The 22337-nt window shown below is 35.0% G+C and overlaps 2 protein-coding genes across 2 annotated transcripts; one reads left to right on the top strand and one right to left on the bottom strand.

The window, feature by feature from the left end:
* The first annotated feature begins 15240 nt into the window (after nucleotides 1–15240).
* Nucleotides 15241–16689, top strand: LOC120212020 (EG45-like domain containing protein). The gene is made up of 3 exons (XM_039210455.1): nucleotides 15241–15388; nucleotides 16102–16378; nucleotides 16478–16689. The coding sequence occupies exons 1-3, from the start codon at nucleotides 15271–15273 to the stop codon at nucleotides 16488–16490; spliced, it is 408 nt and encodes a 135-aa protein (XP_039066386.1). The 5' UTR covers nucleotides 15241–15270; the 3' UTR covers nucleotides 16491–16689.
* A 565-nt stretch (nucleotides 16690–17254) lies between these two features.
* On the bottom strand, nucleotides 17255–22019 carry LOC120212042 (E3 ubiquitin-protein ligase XBAT32-like). The gene is made up of 10 exons (XM_039210480.1): nucleotides 21215–22019; nucleotides 21081–21140; nucleotides 20924–20995; nucleotides 20639–20814; nucleotides 20396–20556; nucleotides 19694–19752; nucleotides 19501–19547; nucleotides 18834–18974; nucleotides 18165–18256; nucleotides 17255–18020 (listed from the first exon to the last, which is right to left on the bottom strand). The coding sequence occupies exons 1-10, from the start codon at nucleotides 21407–21409 to the stop codon at nucleotides 17530–17532; spliced, it is 1494 nt and encodes a 497-aa protein (XP_039066411.1). The 5' UTR covers nucleotides 21410–22019; the 3' UTR covers nucleotides 17255–17529.
* Between the last annotated feature and the right edge of the window lie 318 nt (nucleotides 22020–22337).

Raw genomic sequence — 22337 nt, 5'->3', positions numbered from 1 at the left:
ACGATATATATATATTGATTAAAAAATTTACATGGTAAGAAATCCACTCGAACATGTTTCTTATTCTCAATCAACATAAAATATAGATTTCTTAATTTCTTATATTTTTCTGACCAAATTAAGTTAAATCGAATTCGAGTCAAACTCAAGTAATTATACCAACAAATATTCTGTCGGTTTTGATCATCCCAACTTCTTTTTAAATAGTTTAGGGTGATTATAAGGTATTATCTGTTCAAAATCGTTCTAAGTCATTGATAACACACACCCTACAGACGTAACTACTTGAACTCAAAACTTTTAGACAGAACAACACTTAACCAGTGAGATCGTTTAATGAATTTTGATCATCCCAACTTTTTTTTATTAGTCTAGGGTGAATATAAGATAATATATGTTCAAAGACTTTCAACAATTTGACATTTAATATTCAGACATCCATCCATACATGTTGCTTGAACCCAAGGCCTAAAAAAATAACAATAATTCTCTAACCACAAAAGTTACTTGGTATGTGTTGATTACCCCAAACTTGAATACAAGTATGTGGAGGAAGAAAACTGTCAAAAGAGCCATAGGGAAATAGGAGCAGTTTGAAACTTCAAAAAAAAAAACCCCTTTAATTGGTGCAGATGAGTTAGAAAAGGTTAGCGTTTGACATAATTTGAGGCATGGACCACCCTATCAGATCTTCATGTATCAATGTTGAATTAAAGCAAAGTATGAAATTGGATAAACAAATTTCAGCTCCATCCATCGCCGCCTGGACCTGCCCTACACCCTAACACTCTTTTTTTTCTTGTGAATCATTCAGTGCTCTGTCGAAACTACATTAAATTCCCATCATTAAATACCTTACTAACACTGAAAATTACATTATTTTCACCCAACAATTACATTTTGCCTCATGTAAATAAGATAAAAAAAAAATTAACAGTGTTAAAAGGAATTGAACTTTAAACTTGTTATTGGGTAGCCCAAACATTTGGGACCATATTTTCCTAGGCCTAACTTGGTTATTTGTTGGTAATAGTATTGTGAAGGTTTGAGCCCATTGAATTGGATAAAATTGCCCTCCCCCAATATTCCATACATTCATCTATGTATAAATCAAATACAAAAACATCATTTAGAGATGAGTATATGATTGGATCGAGTTAAATCAAATATAAAAAAAATCAAATTATTAGATTTGACGAATCTATTTTTAAAATATAATTTTTATTTAAAAATTTTATGAGTCGGGTCGAGTTGAATTGAATTGAGTTTTTGAGTTTCTATTTAAATTTAATTGTAAATTTGTGAGGTTGTGCTTACTAAATAATATCAATTATTTGTTAACCTTGATTAAGGTGATCTATAATTTCAGGTGTGAGCATTCAATCGAGTAAAGTCAAGTGAATTTTTTTTGAGTTATTCGAGTTGACAAGTCATATGTTATGACTCGAACTTAACTTGTAATTTTTTCCGAATCGAGTTGAGTTTATAAAAAAATTTGAGATGAGTCAAGTATAGTTGGTCAATTTTTTTTTTTACTTTATCTAATCGTATGTGTGTGTATATATATAGTGATATAGCAGTATGTGGTTTAAATTTAGTTAAAATAGACTTAAAATGAGGAACTAAATAGAAAAATAGAAAACTTATTATCAAAAAGAGGGATTGAATGCATATAGGTATTCTACGATTATTTAGGAGCATATAGTTCAATTTTGATAAAAGAAACTTAAAATGAAGGAGAAATTGAAGGAATATAGAAATAGGGACTAAACCACAAAACTATCAAAATACTAAGTCAAATTTTCAGTTTTTTAGTGACTCGGAATTTCAACTCGACTTGATAATTCGAGTTGACTCAAATAACTCAAAATTGAAAGAAATAATTTTTTAATCGAGTTGAATTTTGCTCATCCCTAGTAGGGGTGTGCAATTTTAGATATCGAATCCTATCCGAAAATTCGGATAACTAAAATAGTGTTTTGAATCCAAAAACACCGGATATCCGAATTTTCGGGTCGAATATCCTCATATCTGATCCGAACATATCATTTATAATGAAAAAATAAAAAATGCCAAAATAAAGAAAAATAGAATTAGAAAATTATAACTAAAGTATAAATAATAAATTAATTCTAAAATTATTACTAATAATAAATATCAGAATATAAATGATAAATTAGTTTTAAATATTTCATCTAGAATGGTTGAGTTGTTAATATAAAGAATTGAATGACTAAAACGCCAATATTTAAAATTGAATAATCAAAATATAAATTAAAATAATTAATTTGTAATAATATTTTTATGGAAACATTAACACCCTACAAATTGAGTGACTGTTCAGATAATTTAACTAAAGTATATTTATTTAATTGATTGAATAAAAATTAAATACCAACTTGGAAGGTGGTTTAAGCCATTTTGTGTGTAACACAGACTAGAAACAAGCAGCCGCAGGCTGGGCTTTGGGAGAATTCCTCGTGAAATATAGGGTTGCTTGACTTAGGGCTAAAAGCCCATTTATTTTTCATATTTCAGATAATTCAAAATTAGGATTTATTTGATCTGTATCCGATCCGATTATCCGAATTTTTATCGGATATCTAATCCGAATTATCTGAAAAAAGTTGGATCGAATATCTGAAAATTTGGATCGGATCATTGGATAAACGGATTGAATAATTAGGATCAGATATTTTCACACACCCATAATCCCTAGTTTGTATTGAAATAGACTCGATGAAATCATCTACGTAACTGTTAAGAACTATCCACCTTTTATGAAAGATTTTGGGCCATCTTTCTAAAGCATTTAACATCATCTTGATGTTTATAGGTTAAATTTGTTGATATTTTACGTAACTTATTTAGAGAAGAAATTAGTCGTGTGTAACACCCCAACCCGTATCCGATCCGAATACGAGTCCGAGATGTCACATTGCCTTTTTAAAGCATTTTTCCTTACAAAATAACAAAACATTTGAACTTATTTTCAGAAAATACTATAATAAATTATTGAATTATGTTTATTATAAAATCTGAGGAAAAACGTATTTGTGAACAGTAAAATACGTATGAACAATAATAAACAGTAACTTGCTACAGTACCAATTACACAAAATTTCCAGTATGCAAATAGGGAACCAATTCCCCTGCTACAGGGAACCGATTCCCCTGCTACAGTACTGCTACAGTCTTCCGTAAAAACATACATAAAACTCGTAAAAATTCAACTGTTCATTACTATACATTTACATAATTACGTTCAAAAACATTAGAAAAGTCGATCAGAGTGTTCGTAACTAACAACTTATTACATGCCAACACACTTTATACAACTAAAATACATACTTTGTTGTTTACTTCTGATTTGATCTTCTAATGATGGTATGATGCGTTGCTGCTCTTAGGATCTATCTTCTTACTTTTCTGTACCTACGTGTAAATCACTTATACGCTAAGTCATAGACTTAGTGAGGCATATAAATATAATAATGATGCATTCCTTATGAATATGAACATGTGATCTATCCATTCAATGATATAACATATAATTCAATATGGTAACATACAACAATAATAATGCAATTACCTTTGATAACATTTTATAAGCCCATGTACATTACTGAGAACTCAAGGTATTCGAGTACATTGAGGTTGTGCACTATTATTGTCACCACAGCTCGTATAAGTCCCACTGAGTGGCATATGAAATTTGTCCCGAAGGACCTGTGAATATGTCCCGAAGGACCTATGAGTTGTCCCGAAGGACCTATGAAACCCTCGACTCTTGGCATGCCAACTATACCTATAGCTCTCATATCGTATACTATGGGCATCATTCTTATATTTCATATGTTCATGTGCTCATGTCACTTATCATATCACATGTGCATTTGAATTTATTCACATATATCATTTATCGAATCATATGAGCATATATACCTTATGCATGTATCATAATAATTATCATGTATGCATGTTCATAACTATTGTTCTATAAAAATCAACATAGGAATTAGACTTATCATAAGTCTTATTCCATTGTACTATACTTATAATAGGCACTCACCTTGGCCTCGCTTTCGTTGATTCAATCCTAACTCTTCGATTGTTCCGGAATAGAATTACGTTTTATATCTACATAAACATAATTTTCAAGATGGTTATCAGAATCCTAACCCTTGTAATTTGATACTAACAACTTAGACTAATTTAATAAACCAAACTTCAACCTTTTCTTTTAGGGGGAATTGATTCCCCCCAGGGGGTATCGGTTCCCTCTGCATAATCTGTAATTTTACTGTTCAAACCCGAAAATCATCAACTCTTCACTAAATTTCTCATACAAGGTTCCTTTCATACCACCAAACTTAACTACAACCATTTTAATTAACTTCTATCAATTCCAATACTTTAAAATCTCCCATGCTTCATTCAAATTCTCAAAGCTAAAAAGCATACCCAATTTTCAACATGTTTTAAATCCAATTATAACACTCCATATTCCTTAATTAACTTCTTGACAAGTCAAAAAACTTATTCAAACTTCAAAAACTCATCCATATCAAAATTTCATCTAAAAACCCATTTTCCAAATCTATCTCTAAAACACTTATCTTGTTGTCTTAATGTCATATAAGCTTTCCTTTAGCTTATATAACATCCAAACTTCAATTTCCAAGCTAAAAATCAAAGAAATGACCAAGGTTCATATTCTTACCTTAAGCTTGGGTCTTCACGTTTGGAAGAAGAGAAGAGTGAAGAAGATAAGAAAGAAGGAAGAAGAGACGAGAGAAATCTGGAAACATTTGTTTCCTACTCATGCCCCACATGGGTTATAATATAACCCCATCCAAATTTTTAATTATTATTTTTCCTTGCAAATGACCATTTTGTCCTTTAATTCATTTCATGTTTACTAACAATTATTTTTAAACTATTCAATTATTCTACTTTAATCACCAAATTCTGAATTTTTACAATTTAGTCACTAACCTGTTATTCGGGATGTTACATCGTGTGCTATGAGTTTACTCATATTTTAACAAATTCTAGATTCGTTCATTTGTTAAGAGAAAAATTGCTCATTTCACTATGTATTAATTTTGTTAAACAAAATAGTCGTTAATCTGAGAATGAAATAGAAAATAATAATAATAATAATATTGTTATAAAAGCAAAAAGAATGAATGAATTTACTCTGTCTTAAGATTGTTACGTAAAATAACAATTCGAGACGAAATCAAACCTAAGAAAATAAAATAAAAGAAGTTAAATTTCTTAAAAGACAAGATAAAAACATATAGAAATCAAAATACTCCTTTTTTATTAGATTGACCAGTTTATCGGAAACAGTTAAGGCATTGTCACTACATAATTTCCTTAAGACAGGTTTTAAATCACTCTTTGGTGCTCAAGATCTTAGATCGTTTGACTCCCGGTGATGAAATCTTGATGCTTCGACACAATGGTATGGCATTGCTAAACGACAGTACTTAATGAAGAAGAGAACGTCAATCGAAGATAACAAATATACGAGGAGTAATAGGTTTTTTACTAACTGTAGAAATGAATTACAATAGATGATCAGCACATTACAATGATTGTGTATTTATAACCCAATATTAACAACCTAACAAATCTAACAAATTCTTAACTAATTGCCAACTAGAATCAAACTATAGTCTAACATTCACCCTACTTTTTCGACGTTCTTGACGTAAATATGAGCACTTGAGCTGGTTCTTGATAAAGAAAAAAAACGTCTTCTCTTCATTCACCATTTTTTTTATCGGGAATCGAAAGTGTGATGCTTCATTCCATTCTACTTAGATAATAATCAAAAGTGCGTCTAAGTATTGAAAGTGCGATGTTTTCGTTCGTTCTACATAGACGAGAATCGAAAGTGTGATGCTTCATTCCGTTCTACTTTAGACAATAATCAAAAGTGCGATGCTTCCCTCCGTTCTACTTTACTCACCTTTTTTTTTTCTCTTTTTCATCCGGAAACTCCTTCCTTAATCAAAACAGTTTTTCTCTTGAAAACAACATAATTCTATTTGCACCAACCAACAACTTAATTCAAGTGTTTCAATCACTCATTAGCCAACTTAGCATCAGACCAATAGTAACATCAAAAAAAAAAACATGTCATTTAAGAAGATTGAGGCAGTCGATTTAAACCAACAAAGAGTAAACTAAGAACAACTTTCATGATAAAAACAACTTCCAGTAAACTAAGGAGTCTTCAAGACTATCCCAGATACAATAACCTCATTCAATCCGCAAACTGCAACAACTATACAATGATTCAACAAATTGAATTACAATAGATGATCAACGCATTACAATGATTGAGTATTTATAACCTAATATTAACAACCTAACAAATCTAACAAATTATTAACTAATTGCCAGCTAGCATCAAACTATTAACTGTCTAATATACAAGATAAAACAACTAGATGATTAGTTACAGTAGTGCATCTACAATATCACTAGAAAACTAATAGAGAAAATTTTCTTCTTCTTTTGAACTTGTCAAGAAACTTATTAAAATTTGTGTTTAACCTAAGAGGTTAACTCAGTATTTATAGGAGATTTCTAATAGAGATTTATTCCAATAAGATATATTTTAATATCCAAATTTAAACATATAATAATATCTTTTAATTTAAAATACTTAAAAGATATAGACACCTTTTACTATTTAAACTTAAATAGATATTATTTTAATTTAAAGTATTCAAAAGCATATAATTATATTTATTATTCAAAGTTAAATAGGTAATAAATATATTTTAATTTGACATATTTAAAGAATAATTATCCTACTAATATTCGAATTGAAAACATCTTTTAATTTATAATAATCAAAAGGAATATAAGTCTAATTTAATTATTAAATCCATCAATGAAGTTCACTATTTTTCCAATAAGTTGTAGATGCGTTCACCAATACTTAGGTAGTTAGTTTCGTTGTTACTCTTTTTTCCCTAAAACCTATTTATTTTTATTTTTAAGAAATTGTTGGATAATACAAATAAAAGAAAATCTTATAATATTTGAAATGATATTTTATTTATATTTTAAGAAGATTTTGGAGACAATTGAAATTTTTATGATAATTGATTCTTTTTGTCTTATTTTCACCCTCTTTTTACGACGTTTTTCCCGAAATATCACCGGTGATCGGTATATTTACCGATCTAACACCGGTCAGATTATATTTCTCGATCTAACACCCGTAGCAGTAAAGCGCGCCCCCTGACCCGCGTTATATGCTGATTTGGCACCATGTGGGGTATAGCGCGCCCCCTGCACCGCGCTAAACGCTGACTGGGTTACAAGTGACTATAGCGCGCCCCCTGCTCCGCGCTATACCTATTTATCTGACACGTGGGGTATAGCGCGGTGCAGGTAGCGCGCTATAGCTTTAATTACCCGGCCGTTCACACCCCACCCTTCCCTATAAATACCTCATCCTCAATCACTTTCATCACACCAAATTCTCTCAAATACTCTCTCGTTTAAGGTATATTTTATAATATTTTTAATATTATGTATTTAATTTATTTAAGTATTTTACTTTATTTAATATTTTACTAATATAAATTTTTTGCAGATATATAATGGAAGGCGGTCTACTTCGCTTAGATGAAAATCATATATCTTGACACTTTACTGATACGGTAATATTTTAACGTTTTAATTTAATTTAAATTATTAGTAATAATTTGTTGATTTATTTAATGCATGATTATTAGATTAAGAATTAATTTTTGTAATTATTTATTTTTAGGAGAAGAACCGTATATTAGATCCTTTTATTAGGAATCTTAAGTTAGTGATACCTAGCCGTGTCTTGCCGTATTTAATAGAGGCTGGATTTGGTTACATAGGTAGATATCAGGGTCACTGTAAGATAGAACCAGACCTTATTTCTGCCTTAGTAGAGCGATGGAGGCCGGAGACCCACACATTCCATCTTCCGTGCGGAGAGTGTACGATCACGCTTGAGGATGTTTCTATGCACCTGGGGCTTCCTGTGTATGGATACGTGATATCAGGGATAGCTTCCGGTTCTTGGACTACTTTGTGCTGGGAAAATCTAGGACGTGTCCCGGAAAGTTTTATCGGAGGTAGGATACCGTTAAATTAGTTAGATGCCAATTTTCGGGAGTTGAGCGAGGATGCGTCTGATGATGAAGTTAAACATTATGCACGGACATGCATATTGTAGCTAATAAGAGGGTTGCTGATGCCGGACAAATCGCGTAACCTAGTTCACTGCATGTGGTTGCGACATCTTAGCGACTTTCGTCTCGCCGGATCATTCAGTTGGGGCTCGACAGTTTTGGCTTTGCTGTACAGGGAGATGTGTGGAGCCACTGACTACAGGCGTAATGCTATCGGTGGATGTCTCTTGCTGCTGCAGTCTTGGGCATGGCATCGATTGCCCTTTTTATGTTCCGTTGTGAAGAACCCATTCGTATTTCCACTACTTCTGAGGTAATTATAAAACTGATTTTGTATATTAATAATTTTATACAGCGTATAATAATTTTTTTTCCTTGAATAGGTGGTCTACTGATAGGAAAAATCATCAAGAGCTACCTGATGATTTAGAAAAAATTAGGGTGCTCATCGATCAGCAGGCTGGCACACAGGTATGAATTTTAATGTTTAAAAATCGATTTTAGATTATAGTTATATAATTAGATTATTATTTTGATAAAAAATTATATAATATTTGTTTTAGTTTGAATGGGTGCCATATTGTACTGATGATGTGAGAGCGGTGATCCCACCTGAGTTGAGGGGCCCATCAGATGTTTGGATGGCGATGGTCCCTCTGATCTGTTATGCGACCATCGAGTGGCACTCTACTGATCGCGTGCTCCGACAGTTTGGTTGTTTTCAACCAATTCCGGAAGCACCTCGCAATATGGACGAGTTGCATAGCTTAGATAGACGCGGCAAGACATATACAGATTGGCTGGTGAGGCATCATGAGTGGGTCGTGTTGTGGGAGGATCGATATCGGCGCCTTCCCCGTAGAGAGCCCATTTTTGATGACCTATTGATGTATGCTGATGGTTATTATGAGTGGTTCAACAGTAACGGGAAACCGTTTCTGCTTCCCGAGGATACACGAGGGCATACCTTTCCGCGACGTCGACAGAGACGTGATCCGACACAACACCATCGTCCCCCGACTCGTGGACGAAGAGCAGGTGCTTCCGGTTCATCCTCAGCTGCACCAGCAGGACCTTCACAGCAGCCACCGCAACCATATATGATGCCGCTATCGCCTTTCCATTACCAGATGCCACCGCCGCCTTTACCTGGTTTTATGACCCCGTCGCCGCCACCGTCACCGTCATAGCCCTCATGGAGGCTATTACGGGTCTATGTTTGCAGATCCGACTTGGGGTTCATATGCTGGATATTTGGCGGGTTCAACCTCATCACCCATGGCCACAGCACAGACACCTCATGTACAATTTTCACACTCAGCGATGTCTGGGTTTTATGAGTTTTCCCAGTTTTCGCAGGCCGGTGGGATAGTCAGTCATACACCTCCAGGGTCTTTGTTCTATAGAGGTGCTTCATCGTCATCAGCTCCTCATCAACCTAATGTACCTGCTCAGGACGACGACGACGACGACGATAGTGATGATGATGACAGCGAGGAGTCAGAACCAGTGATATAAAGAAATCATCCTCGAGACCGACAGTCACCGCCTTGCGGAACACATTCCCGTCGCAGGCATCAATAGATTTTGTTTTTTTATTATATTTGTATTTACTTTATTTTGTTAAATTGTAATTTTTTATTATTTCTCATTTAATACTTACATTATTTTGTTAAATTTGTTGGACTTTTTTTAATGTATTTCAGTTCATTTTGTTTATTACAATTTAATATTAGTTATTGTAATTTGGTTATCATTTACCATTTAATACTTATTGTAAGTTTGTTGTATTTAAAATTATATTCAAATACCAAATTGTTATTAGTTTAATAAAATTTAATGATTGTGTTCGTTTTTTTAATCTTCATCATCGATTATCGAATGACATTAACTTGAAGTAAATGCAAATTAAAGTATTTGATAAACAAATACATCATTTCCTCATCAATTGTTACTTGATGACAACAGAAGTGGACATGTTTTTCTAGTGTGTCCTGGGTTTCTACAATGCCCACATCTTTTGTCTTGTCTAGATCTTTCTCGAATATCCATATCGCAATGAATTCGATTGGATTTTGGACGACCACGCTCCCTCAATAAACTCGGATTTGGTACAATCGGAAGCCAATCTTGAACCTCATCAGGGTCTTTGTCATTACCTATGGGGGGAAACTCAAATTCGTATACCTTAAAAACTTCATATAGTAGGTATACGGGATCCATAAAATGGTTATAGTCTTGATGTGTATGCGAGCAAGCTGCTATCACATGAGAGCATGGATACTTCAGAGCTTGAAAAAACCCACAGTCGCACGTTCTGTCCCTTAGATTTACTCTTAATGACACAGCTTCAATCCCTTGAAGAGGTCGCGGTAACTCTGTGACACAAAACATTTCATGCCTTCTAGAGAAGCTTGGTACAGACATTCCATTTGATGCATCAATTTTTTTCTGTAGACCTGCAACTAATCTAGGGTGATAGACATGACCGCCTTGCATCCAGGTTTGAGCTTGTCCCTCGAGCTTTACAAAAAGTACCCCCAAACGAAAATATGTAGTTTTTACCAAAGCCACTACAGGTAAGTGACGTGCACCCTTTAAGGTTGAATTGATTGCCTCAGCCAAGTTGGTCGTCATGTGTCCATATTGATATCCACCATCATATGCGTTCGTCCACATTTCTTTATCGATGAGGCTAATGTAATCGTATCCTTCCTCGTTCTTCGCCTGTAAATCTTGAAGAATTGATTCAAACATTCGAGGAAGAAGTTCGTAACCTGATCAAAAAATGTATAACTTACTAACCTGATCAAAAGGATCGAAAGAAAACAAACTACATCAGTTTCACTTACCCATGCGCACAAGTAATTGGCGCTCATCATTCTTCTTGTATCTTCTATGGTAGTTCGCATCAATGTGTCGGAGATAATACCTATGTTGGACAAAGGGTGGTTGCCACATTGGACCTAAAGACTTCATTGCTGCATTGATCCCAGCTCTGCGATAAAAAATGACACATATTTTTTCCCTCGTGATAACATGTGCATGTAAATTTTGAAGGAAAAAAGCCCAAGAATCTGTATATTCTCCTTCGACAAGAGAAAAAGTAACTGGAAGAATGTTGCGATTTCCATCTTGGACAACTGCCAATAATAAAACTTGTTTGTATTTTCCATACAAGAAAGTCCCATCGATCTGGACCACAGGCTTGCAGTATTTGACAGCATCAACGTACTGTGGGTAAGTCCAAAAAAACCCGGTAGAATTGACATCAATCACGGAGAATTCGATCATTATGGTATGCATAGGAGGTTTCTAAGTCCACAATTGTCCCAGGATTCAACCTCCGCACCAGCCTAAACCAGCCTGGAAGTTCATTGTAAGATGCATCCCATTCGCCATAAAGTTTGACAATGTCATTTTGTTTTGCCAACCAAGCTTTTTTATAGGAGACAGTGTACCCATACCGCGATTGTATAGCTGAAATCAACACTGCAACAGCTATATGAGAGCTTATTTTTACTATGGGCATGATGGCTTGGCATATCACTTCAGAGTCCAAGTTGGGATGATCTTGGTTGACCCCTCCAGCACAACATGTGTGAGGACCGTTGTATACTGTTAGTTCCCATATGTTGTTTTCCTCTTCATTTTCGATACGCGAACCATCCATTTGCATCCGTTTTCGCGTCGGGCACAGTAGCATACATATTTTTCGGTCTTCGATCGGTTTACTCTAGACTGAATAGAATTACAGATATTGTAAATTTTTATAGCCATCACCGCTTCTTCTTTGCTTGAAAACTCCATGCCTAAAGATAACTCACCATTATTTATTAATGAGTAATATCTATAGTCACCGAGATGAGGCATATCCGCAAATTCTGGCCCGTACATTGCACCATAATCAGCTTCATACATGTGTGCAGGAGGGTCAGTTTGTGCCATATTTCCTGGAACTTCATCATCATCGGAGTTGAATTGCGGTGATTCGAGGTGAATGAATAGTCTAGTCTCAGCACCATCCGCACCAGGCTCACTAAGCGGTACTTCTGGTGGAGATGATTATTCCTCCATGCTCTCCACATTTAGGTCGAAGAACATACTACTTGCACGCCTTCCCCTTGAACTGGAAGGCATATCGACATTGAGATCGAAAAAGCTCGCAGTCGAATGCCTCCCCTGGAGTTTGAAGACATCTTGTCAAATGGAAACTGCACAGATGGTTGCGTCGATGGCATCTCTATATGGTCAAAGAAATTTACAGATGAATGCCTTCCCCTTGAACTGGACGCAGTGTTGCCATACGGATTGTTCGTGGACCCACCTCGGTACATATCGTAAGGAGTTGCGGATGAATGTCTCCCCATTATGGCATTAAAATCATTACACATTACTGTAGTCGGGCTGTCAACTTGATCAACTTGTTCAGTCAGCCCATAGTGGGAGCTTAATGATTGACCCCGAATAGCACGCACTTGAACAAAATGTGCATACATCTCAATAGCGGCGTCTGAATAATTACTTTGAGCTTCAACCATCATTTCAACATCATCATTGTTCGAAAGTTCGAAAGATGTATAAGTTAATGGCAACAATGATGTTGGAAATTTGTACTGCAACGACGACATTCTTCTACTACTTCCAACATGAATCTTCCTCGAAATCTTCGTTATCAGATCCTCAAGAGTTATGTTTCTCTTGAATGATATTTTAACACGCTCATTTGATACGAAAATAACGCCGGTTTCATCTTCTCGAATTTCACCATCATAATAAACAATAGCTGAAAGTCGTGCCATTCTTTGAGTTTAAAAGTGCGATAATATTATATCTGCAAAAAAATGAAACAAACCTGATTAAATAAATTATATATGAACGAAAATATAAAACAATAAATTTTTACACATCAACGTAAATAATTTAAATAATATAATTTTATATTATTACCTGCACCGTAAAACTATTTCGACGTATACTCTCGCTTTTTAATTTTACAAACATAAAAATTAATTAAAATTAATTAGTATAATATTTTTTCAAATAATCATAATAAATAATAAGTATAATAAAAAAATTATAACAAAATTACCTTATAACGAAAAATCGCACGAACTTCTAAACTAAATATGAGAAGATTGCCAAAATTATTGACTCGTTGATGGAATTATTGTATTAATTTATAAGTTGAGAGGAGAGATGTGAGGAACATAACCGGGGGAGAAGGGTATATATAGCCATACAAGGCGCAGTACCTGCACCGCGGTATATGTAATTATGGTATAGCGCGGATCAGGGCCCGCGCTAAATATAATTATCTAGATACACAGATATAGCGCGGTTCAGAGGGCGCGATATACCCCACGTGTAACCCAGTCTGCAAATAGCGCGGTGTAGGGGGCGCGCTATACCTCACGTGGCGCCAAATCAGCGTATAGCGCGGGTCAGGGGGCGCGCTTTACTGCTACTGGTGTTAGATCTGGAAATATAATTTGACCGGTGTTAGATCGGTAAATATACCGGTCACCAGTGATATTTCGGGAAAAACATCTCTTTTTACCTTTATAAATACTAAACTCCAATTCACTTCATTACGTTTGAAAGACTGTGGAAAATTATACTAATTAAAACAAAATTACTTATATAACAATAAAATTTTCCCAGTCGCAATAATTATATAATTTTTATTCTTTTATCATCATCGTCGTCGTCGTTATTTATGTTAGTATATATTAATATTTGGATAAATTACATCAGATCCTACTGAACTTTGGATGTTTTATTGTTTATATCATTGAAATTTCAATTTTTTCAATTATAACACTGAACTTTGATTTCCGTTTTAAGTTATACCATTGAATCGTTAAATCATTAACGGGACGATGACATGGTTGTCGACTGCCGACATGGTTGACGACTACAGACGAAGAACTCACCAAAACGTTGTCGTTTTGTTTTGACTGTTAACGATTTAACGGTCCAGTAGTATAATTAAAACGAAAATCAAAGTTCAGTGTTGTAATTGACAAAATTAAAAGTTTAGTGGTATAAACGATACAACACCTAAAGTTTTATGATATCTGGTGTAATTTACTCCTAATATTTTTATTTTGCAATAATTTATTTTAGGGTAAGCTATGCAGATAGTCCCGTACGTTTTCGGTTTGATTGACTTTGATTACCAATTTAAAAATTAATGGGGAACGGTCCCTAACATTATCCTCTGTTCGATTTTAGTCTCCCAGCCATTAATTTTCATTAACCCCCTTTTGTTTAAGTCCCTAACATGACTGAGTGACTAAAATCGAACTGGAGTTAACAGCTGAGAGACTAAAATCGAACGAATTGATAATGTTACGGACTATTCCCCTTAATTTTTAAATTTGTGACCAAAGTCGATTAAACAAAAAACATAAGAAACTGTCTGCATAATTTACCCCTAATTTTACTAAGTGGCCTGACCAGATGTACATATGTTATGTCACCATACGGCATCATGCAAACATCATGTATATACGAAGTCTCCCTTGAAGGAAGTAAGGGGTGGATCTAAAAATATTTTTTAAGGTAGGCAAATATATGTTAACAACATAAAATTTTTAAATGAGATTGATATAAATAAAATTTCAGTGTATGCACCATCTGTAAAATAAGTAACTAATCGAATAAAATTCATATTTCAAGATTGACAAAGAATTTCAGGATAGACAATATCAACAAAAATAAATAATTAATCTAAGAAAATTTGAATTTTAGAATGAACACGTGTACATTCTCTCCAACAAGCTGTGGCTCCGCCGTGGAACGATTAGTGAATAGCATAGAAAAGTGAAGAAATGGGATGGAAATTTCTCATGAAGACTAGCAAAGTGGAAAGGTGAGAAAGCAATAAATTATGATTCACTTATGAGGAAAAACTGTCCCTAATTAAAAAAGTTTGGGTGAAGCACTACACGCAAGACTATGAACAGTAAACTTTTGGACCTACAAATTGCGAGGGTTGGCAGCCCCAAGAACTTGTAATTTAAAAGATTTAAACCAAGGGATCAGATCAATCTCCATTATTGTGATGGGTGAAAAATATATGAGAGCTTTTCTGACGGCGGTGGCCATGATCCTGTGTCTTATCTCCGCCGTGCAAGCTATTCAAGGGAATGCTGTTTTCTATGGACCGCCGCCTTATCTTCGTGAGTATATATGTATATATATTAAATGAATTTTATTTTAAGATAAACTAGACATAATGTCATGGTTATATTTTTTCATTCATTATAGCGACGTGGATAAAACGACGTCATTTTAACATAATTATTAAAGTTTAAAACGACTTTATTTTAAACACTTAACTTTAAAGATATATCAATTTTGTCACTACAGTTTAAAAAGTTTAGTTTTTGACGCTAGACTTTTCAAGCTGCCATTGACAACCAATCACCGTTCATCAATGGTCGTATTTCATGGCAAGATCAATATCAAAATATTCGTATTTCACTCATCATCTTCTCCTAGGATTGGTTTTTCATGAAACTCTTTCAAAATCGACATGAATATATTTAAAGGTTCAACATGCTAAGACTGTGATCTCCTCCAAACGCCATTTGATGAGACTAGTTTTGAGGTATATTGATTATCTTCTCGAAATAATTCTTCTTACCGTTCATATTTCTAAACAAATATTCCAAACCCCTTGAATCTAAGAAAGCCCGTGAACCCCTAAAAATTGTATTTTTTGTTTAATTGCGTTGATTTTAAATGAATTTTGTGAAAAATTAATCCTAAAAAAGAATGAGTGAAATACGAGAGTTTTAATATCGTTCTTTTTCGTGTAAAATCGTATATTTTGTACTGATTTTGTAAATGTAGTTTAGACACAATCATCCATCATTGAATTATTTAACAGCTTCAGCATGCTATGGGAACCAAAGGAATGGAATAATGGTGGCCGGAGTCAGCGATGCGTTGTGGCAAAACGGAAGAGCATGCGGCAAGAGGTATAGAGTTAAATGCATAGGAGGAGCGAACAAAGCACCGCACCCTTGCAAGAATGGTAGAACTGTGGTGGTTAAAGTTGTCGACTACTGTAAAGCCGGATGCCAGGGGATCATCAACCTCTCTCGAGATGCTTTCTCGACCATCGCCGATCCCGACGCCGGTATAGTCCGAGTCGAACTTAACGAGTAAGTCCCGACTACTCTCTACTCCACCTGTTATACAAGTTTCAGGCATCATGTCCCTTAATATCATTTGCACGTTTTTCGCCTTTTTCTTATATGCAGGATTCGAGTTTGATGCTTCTACCTACTCAAAGTCAGATGATGTTAATCGAATAAAGATATCTTCTTGTGAGTTTACTTGTTATTTTCCTATATTTTACTTTATCAAATGAATAAAACTATGTGCTTGATGATGTATTGTTAGGAATTTGTGAGCGGAAAAATAGACGAGCGTCAGAACCAAAACTTGTAATAACAAAGAACAGCGAGCAATATAAAAGAACCAAGTTTTTGCTGAAAATGTTATGCCCTTATTTGAGTATATTTAAAAACATTAATTCTTAGACTTGTCGTTTTCGATGGTTAAATCTAAGAGTTTTAAATAACAAGACGTTCGATAAACTGTTCGTGAACCATTCGTATGACGTTTAATTATGTTTTATTATCAAGTTGAAAGAACAAGTATGAACAAATTTTTTTATATTTATTTAGTAAACGAATGAAGATGAATAGAGACGTGTTCGGTTCACTTATGTTGATGAACAGACCGGTTTAAAAGTTTTTTTATCTACTCGTTTATCCGAGACTCCTCCTCCTATCAATTTTTTGCATTTTAAATACCGATGAAGGTATTAAATTGAACACATTGAACTTTGAAGTTCAAACTGTGAGACTAAAGGATCTTAAGGACTGATGACATAATTTCTCTATTTTGGCGAATATAATCGCCAACGCTGAAAGAACTAAACACAAACACCTTAAAAAATAAATAAGTAAACATGATATAAAAAATTTAAACAAATACGAACCGAAAATAAATACCTTAAAAATATACTGAAGTGATTTCAAGGTAATATTTGTTCAGAACTTTCTTAACTCATTCACATATATCCTACAAACAAAGATGCTCGAAACTCGGACCCGAAGTGAATGCAAAGCTTAAACTGAGGCTTCATTTTAAAACAACTGGTAAAATATGCCCTTTGCATTTACACGACCAGGAATCATTATCAACATGAAGTTTCACTTACAATTATGGGCAAAATTAGAGGGGGGCCAATCCACCTTTCCGGATAGAAAGAAAAAAGAACGTAAGAGAAGATCACTAGAAAATATCAGCATGCATTGCCTGTAGTTACACATTGATTGAGTGTTGAGAACCATGACCTTCTGCCCTCCCAAACCGAGCGTCTTAAGACTTGCAAATTCCGGTCCGACGGGAAGGGAACTAAAGGACTAGCGTTCGGAGCTCCGATGCAGAGGTTAGATTGGATCTTCATCGACGGGTAACTATTACGACTTATGCTGCAGAACGATGATCCAGGAGGAGAAATTCGTGCGCAATGGACCGTTGGCTTGCAGAGCAGGGTTGTCATTGAAGTTGGCTCCGGCATCTCACTGGAACATGTGCAGAAAGATAGGGACAGACTTGTTCTTCCAACTGCCTTAACCGTTGGCTTCGTTCCACGGAGCCTGACAAATGATACTATTCCGTGACGGCAAAGAGGACAGGCGATTGAGCCAATTGGACCATTGGCTACATTTGTGGTGTTACTTGTAGAACAGAGGTACAAGGCACATTGTGTGCAGAACTCATGATCACAACCTGCACCATAGGCAATATAACTCATGATCCCATAAACAACAATGACAAACACGATTAAAATTGCACAGACTACATTGATAGCAGCGACTAAAACTGAAATAAATACGGTCTGGCAGGATGCGTTACACGGAACGATTAAGTTACCTCCTGCAGCTACTGTACATTGCCTGTCCAGACATACAGCACAAGGATCTTGGCATGAGAACAAGGAATCATCAGTCCTCCATCCACACTCTCTTCATAAGGCAAAGTAGGGTGAAAAGGTTTAGCTCATATGATAAACTCGCTTTTAGCAGAAAAATGGTTGGTGAGATCCGGTAGCCATCATGTTCGTAAAGTATTAACTATTACCCGCTTTTACTCACAAATGCATGTCCATACCATACGTATATCCACTTTTCGGTGTATATATTTCTATGAATATCTACGCAATTGTTGATACAAACTTTTGACAAAAACAAAGCTGAATTATCCCATGTCGTTTTATTCTCTAGGTAATTGCGAACAGAAGAAATTTTATGTTGTTTATTCCAGTGTTCGAGTTAATTGAACAGCACGGCAAGAAACTATAAAAAAACGATTAGTCGATGAGAACAAAGAGCATAATCCTCTGCTCTCTGGTTTTATCTCTGTTTCCAACTAAGTTTGCAAACTCCAATCTAATGTGCTAAAAAATTAACAAATTGCGGTCCTATAAAGATGATAGAAGTTCATAGATCAACAAATAAACACGCGAAACTAATACTCTACAACGTTAAACAAAAGTCTATAGCTCCGAGAACTGATGAAATGGCATAAACAGATTTCACTCACCTAGCAATTTTAATAATGCTCATAAGGGGAAGAGACAGAAAGGGTGAAGGAAGAGCTTGCGACTGGCCTTCAGGCTGATTGCTAAGGATTTCCTCAAGCCAATTTTTACGCCATGAACGGGCGACCATTAAAGGACTCCACCTTGAGGTAATAATTGAAAAACAATAATCAGTCGCAACTGCTAACTCATAAAGACAGGGTTTAGAAAAGAAATAACAAGATTTCGACTGAACTGCCATTTTTTCCACCGAATTATATGAAAAAATTTCCACCATGCGATAGTTGATATGATGTAGTCACAACATGACAGGGTTAAACCTTAAGACATTACAAAGTATATGCTATAAATCGGATTAAATATGGCATTATGCCTTTGTAAAAAGTAAATCGAGATGGCAATATATAGCCGCGTGTGCTAAAGGACTTTGTGCATTAAACTACCCGCACTTATAAAGGCGGCATATTTAGTATAATTTTTATTCTAACTTCTTGCTCTTGAAATGCAAAAACATATCGTTAATAAAGCATTTTAGCAGAAGATACAACTCAAACTTTAAACCTAAAAAGAGAAGGAAAAAAAAGATTTTTTCCCCCAAAATGAAGATACCATTGCTAAAGTAACATTGAAGCATAGCATTTAAACATAATAGGATTCACATTAACATACCCGTTCACGTTTGTGGCAGTAATACTGGCACCCCTGGCGATCAAAATCTGAAGCATCATACATCAAAATTATAAATAGGTAGTTGTAAAAATAAATAAAGCATGAGTGACATTGATACATGATTTAGTTTCTTCTCATTCCCTTTTTCCCCGGCATTTGGGTGGTTGTGATGCTGCGCAAAGCTAAGACATACCTGACAACATTGTGCATTTCCACCACAAGCAGCATAGTGAAGAGCAGTGCTCCCTGCACCTGCAAGGTAACAAACGTAACGAGGCCATTATTTTAGGAGAAAAATAAAGAGATCAAAAAGGGGAAAAAAGGATTGCAGGAGAGACGCAATACTAGTTCAACAGCATTTGAATTCTTCACTAACATTCTAAATGAATCACCTAAGAGGCCCTCGTGTCTGGCCGGATTGTAAAGGCTTTACTAATGAACATAAAGACGACAGGATAATGAAAAGAAAATATGGTCTGCAGATACAAAGCCTTTAGAAAAGGAGATGTGTGGGGTGAACGGGGGACTTCTAGCCATTTATGGATGTGAAACTAAGAGCTTCCAGTATTTATGGACAATTTCTTATCAGGTAGGCAGAAGCGTACCGAAATGCGAATAGAAGGGAATCCACATATATACCGTAATTCAGATGTACATTGGCGGCTTGCAAAAACAAGAGAGACAAAATCAAACAGAAGGGGAAAAGGAAGAACAATTGAAGTCCAACAATTATTGAAAATAGAAAACTGAGGCATGAGAAAAGTGCAATGCAGAATTAATCCGATAAAAAATATGTTTTTTTTCCTGTTATTGCTCAATAACAAATAGCTGCAAAACCAATAGACTGTGAATCAAGCAAGGACTTTCAAACTAGCACATTTAAAATTCTGATTACCTATTAGATCAATCGTCGTTCCATCTTCCACAGTGACCTCAGTAACAGAAGCTCCCAAATCTAGGAGCAACTGAACACTTTCAACATGCCCATTCAACGCTGCCATATGAAGAGCAGTGACACCTCCATCAGCAGGTTTATTAATGACCTCGCGAAGAGCACTGGAAGATCAATATGAAACGCGAATGAATGAAAACAGAAAAGTAGACATGAGAAATAATAAAGAGGATTAACATAATTTACCCATCATCAAAAACTGAAGTTGATTCTTTATTTTCTGATTCATTCGACAATATCTTCCAGCAGTCGGGTATGCTAGGTATATAATCCGCAAGGAGGAGCCTTATGCAACGGGAATGACCATTCAAGGCAGCCAAGTGGAGTGCAGTACCCCCATTAAGATAATCTGCTTTGTGAATCTAACAACCATTGCAGCACAAACTTCACTTGTTATGATATCACTCAAGTTCGAAAACTATACAGATCTATTGCAATAAATGAAACTAAACTTAAAAGTAAAAATCTTACATTGGCCCCGAAAAGAATCAGAGCTTGAACAACCTCCCAGTGGCCATATTGGCAAGCTTGCATCAGAGCAGTCTGTAGTGCACAATTAAAACAAACAATATAACCCATTGTTGATAATTAGTTGGTGTTTAAGCGATGAAAACCGGATTCAAATTACCTGACCCCGATAGTTTCTGAGATTGATATAGACACCAGACTCGAGCAAGAGCGAAACTATCTGATAAAAAAACGAACACCAATATGATTAATTTGAAAGAAACAATTGCAGGCTGGAATTAAGGAATTGAATACCTCATGGTGGCCCTGAGCAGCAGAGTAATGGAGAGGCGAATTTCGAGCACCAAAAGTCGAATATCTTGCAAGCCTAGGATTGTATTCCAATAAAGCCTTGGCTTCTTGAAGATCCCCATCTCTTGCTGCGGAAACCAAGCGTTCCCCAGATGCAGAACATCCAAAGGAGTTCCCAACAATGCTTAGAAATCTCATATTGTTATTAATGCCTTGAAAACTGGTGGCCAAAGACAAAAATCTCCCCTAAACCATAATCCTCAAACCACTAAAAACAAGAAAAACAGACCAAACCAACAACAAAGAAGACATCAAAAACACATCTTACGGTCAATGTTTCACTCCCTTAAATGGATTGCCATCAGAAGAAGAACTTTGCCTGCAACTACTTGAAAAAAAAAGGATCAGGATGTGACTGTTTTATGGATTAGTATGCTGCCTCGTGTTCTTCAAGGAAGACTCAACAAACATAAAATTACAAATTCTTCCGATTGAAAGAAGAAATTAAAGATTCCTATCAGTCACAGTCAAATCCCTATCGGCTAAACAGTCAAATAGAATTATCGCCGCTAACAAATACCCGTCTCCATATTCATCAGGGTGAAACGAAATCTGCAAAACCCAATTCCGGAAACTCTTTAAAGAATCGGAATTTGAAATACCCTGATCAAAACATCTTTTTGAGGGAACGGCTGATCAAAGTTGAAGCCTTAAAAAAAAGGATTCGACCAAATGGAACACACGTTTGTACTTAAATGTGGAAGAGTGGGATTGGGATCAAATGTAACGGAGACAGAAATTTGCTATAAAAACAGTCTGTTTTTATGAAGATAGCAACCTCAACCACCAAATTGACAAAATTTTATATATAAATAAAGATAAAAGTACACAAATGCTCATCTATTATAGAATTGTTTTGCTTTGTTGTTGAGTATATTATTATTAAAAATTATAAAATAATACATAATTATAAGACTTTTTGTTGACTTCCCGGTTATTAAAATTTACAAAAAAATCATTCGATTATTCATATGTTCTAAATTTATTCATTTTCATTAAAAAAAAATTCGGTTTTTTAACTTGTACGTTAACATCTTGATTAGGATTTGATAAAATATGAACCAAA

This window comes from Hibiscus syriacus, unplaced genomic scaffold (assembly GCF_006381635.1).
Source record: "Hibiscus syriacus cultivar Baekdansim isolate YM2019G1 unplaced genomic scaffold, ASM638163v2 tig00109991_pilon, whole genome shotgun sequence".
NCBI lineage: Eukaryota > Viridiplantae > Streptophyta > Magnoliopsida > Malvales > Malvaceae > Hibiscus > Hibiscus syriacus.
The sequence above is the reverse complement of the archived record's forward strand: the minus strand, read 5'-3'. Positions and strand labels throughout refer to the sequence as shown.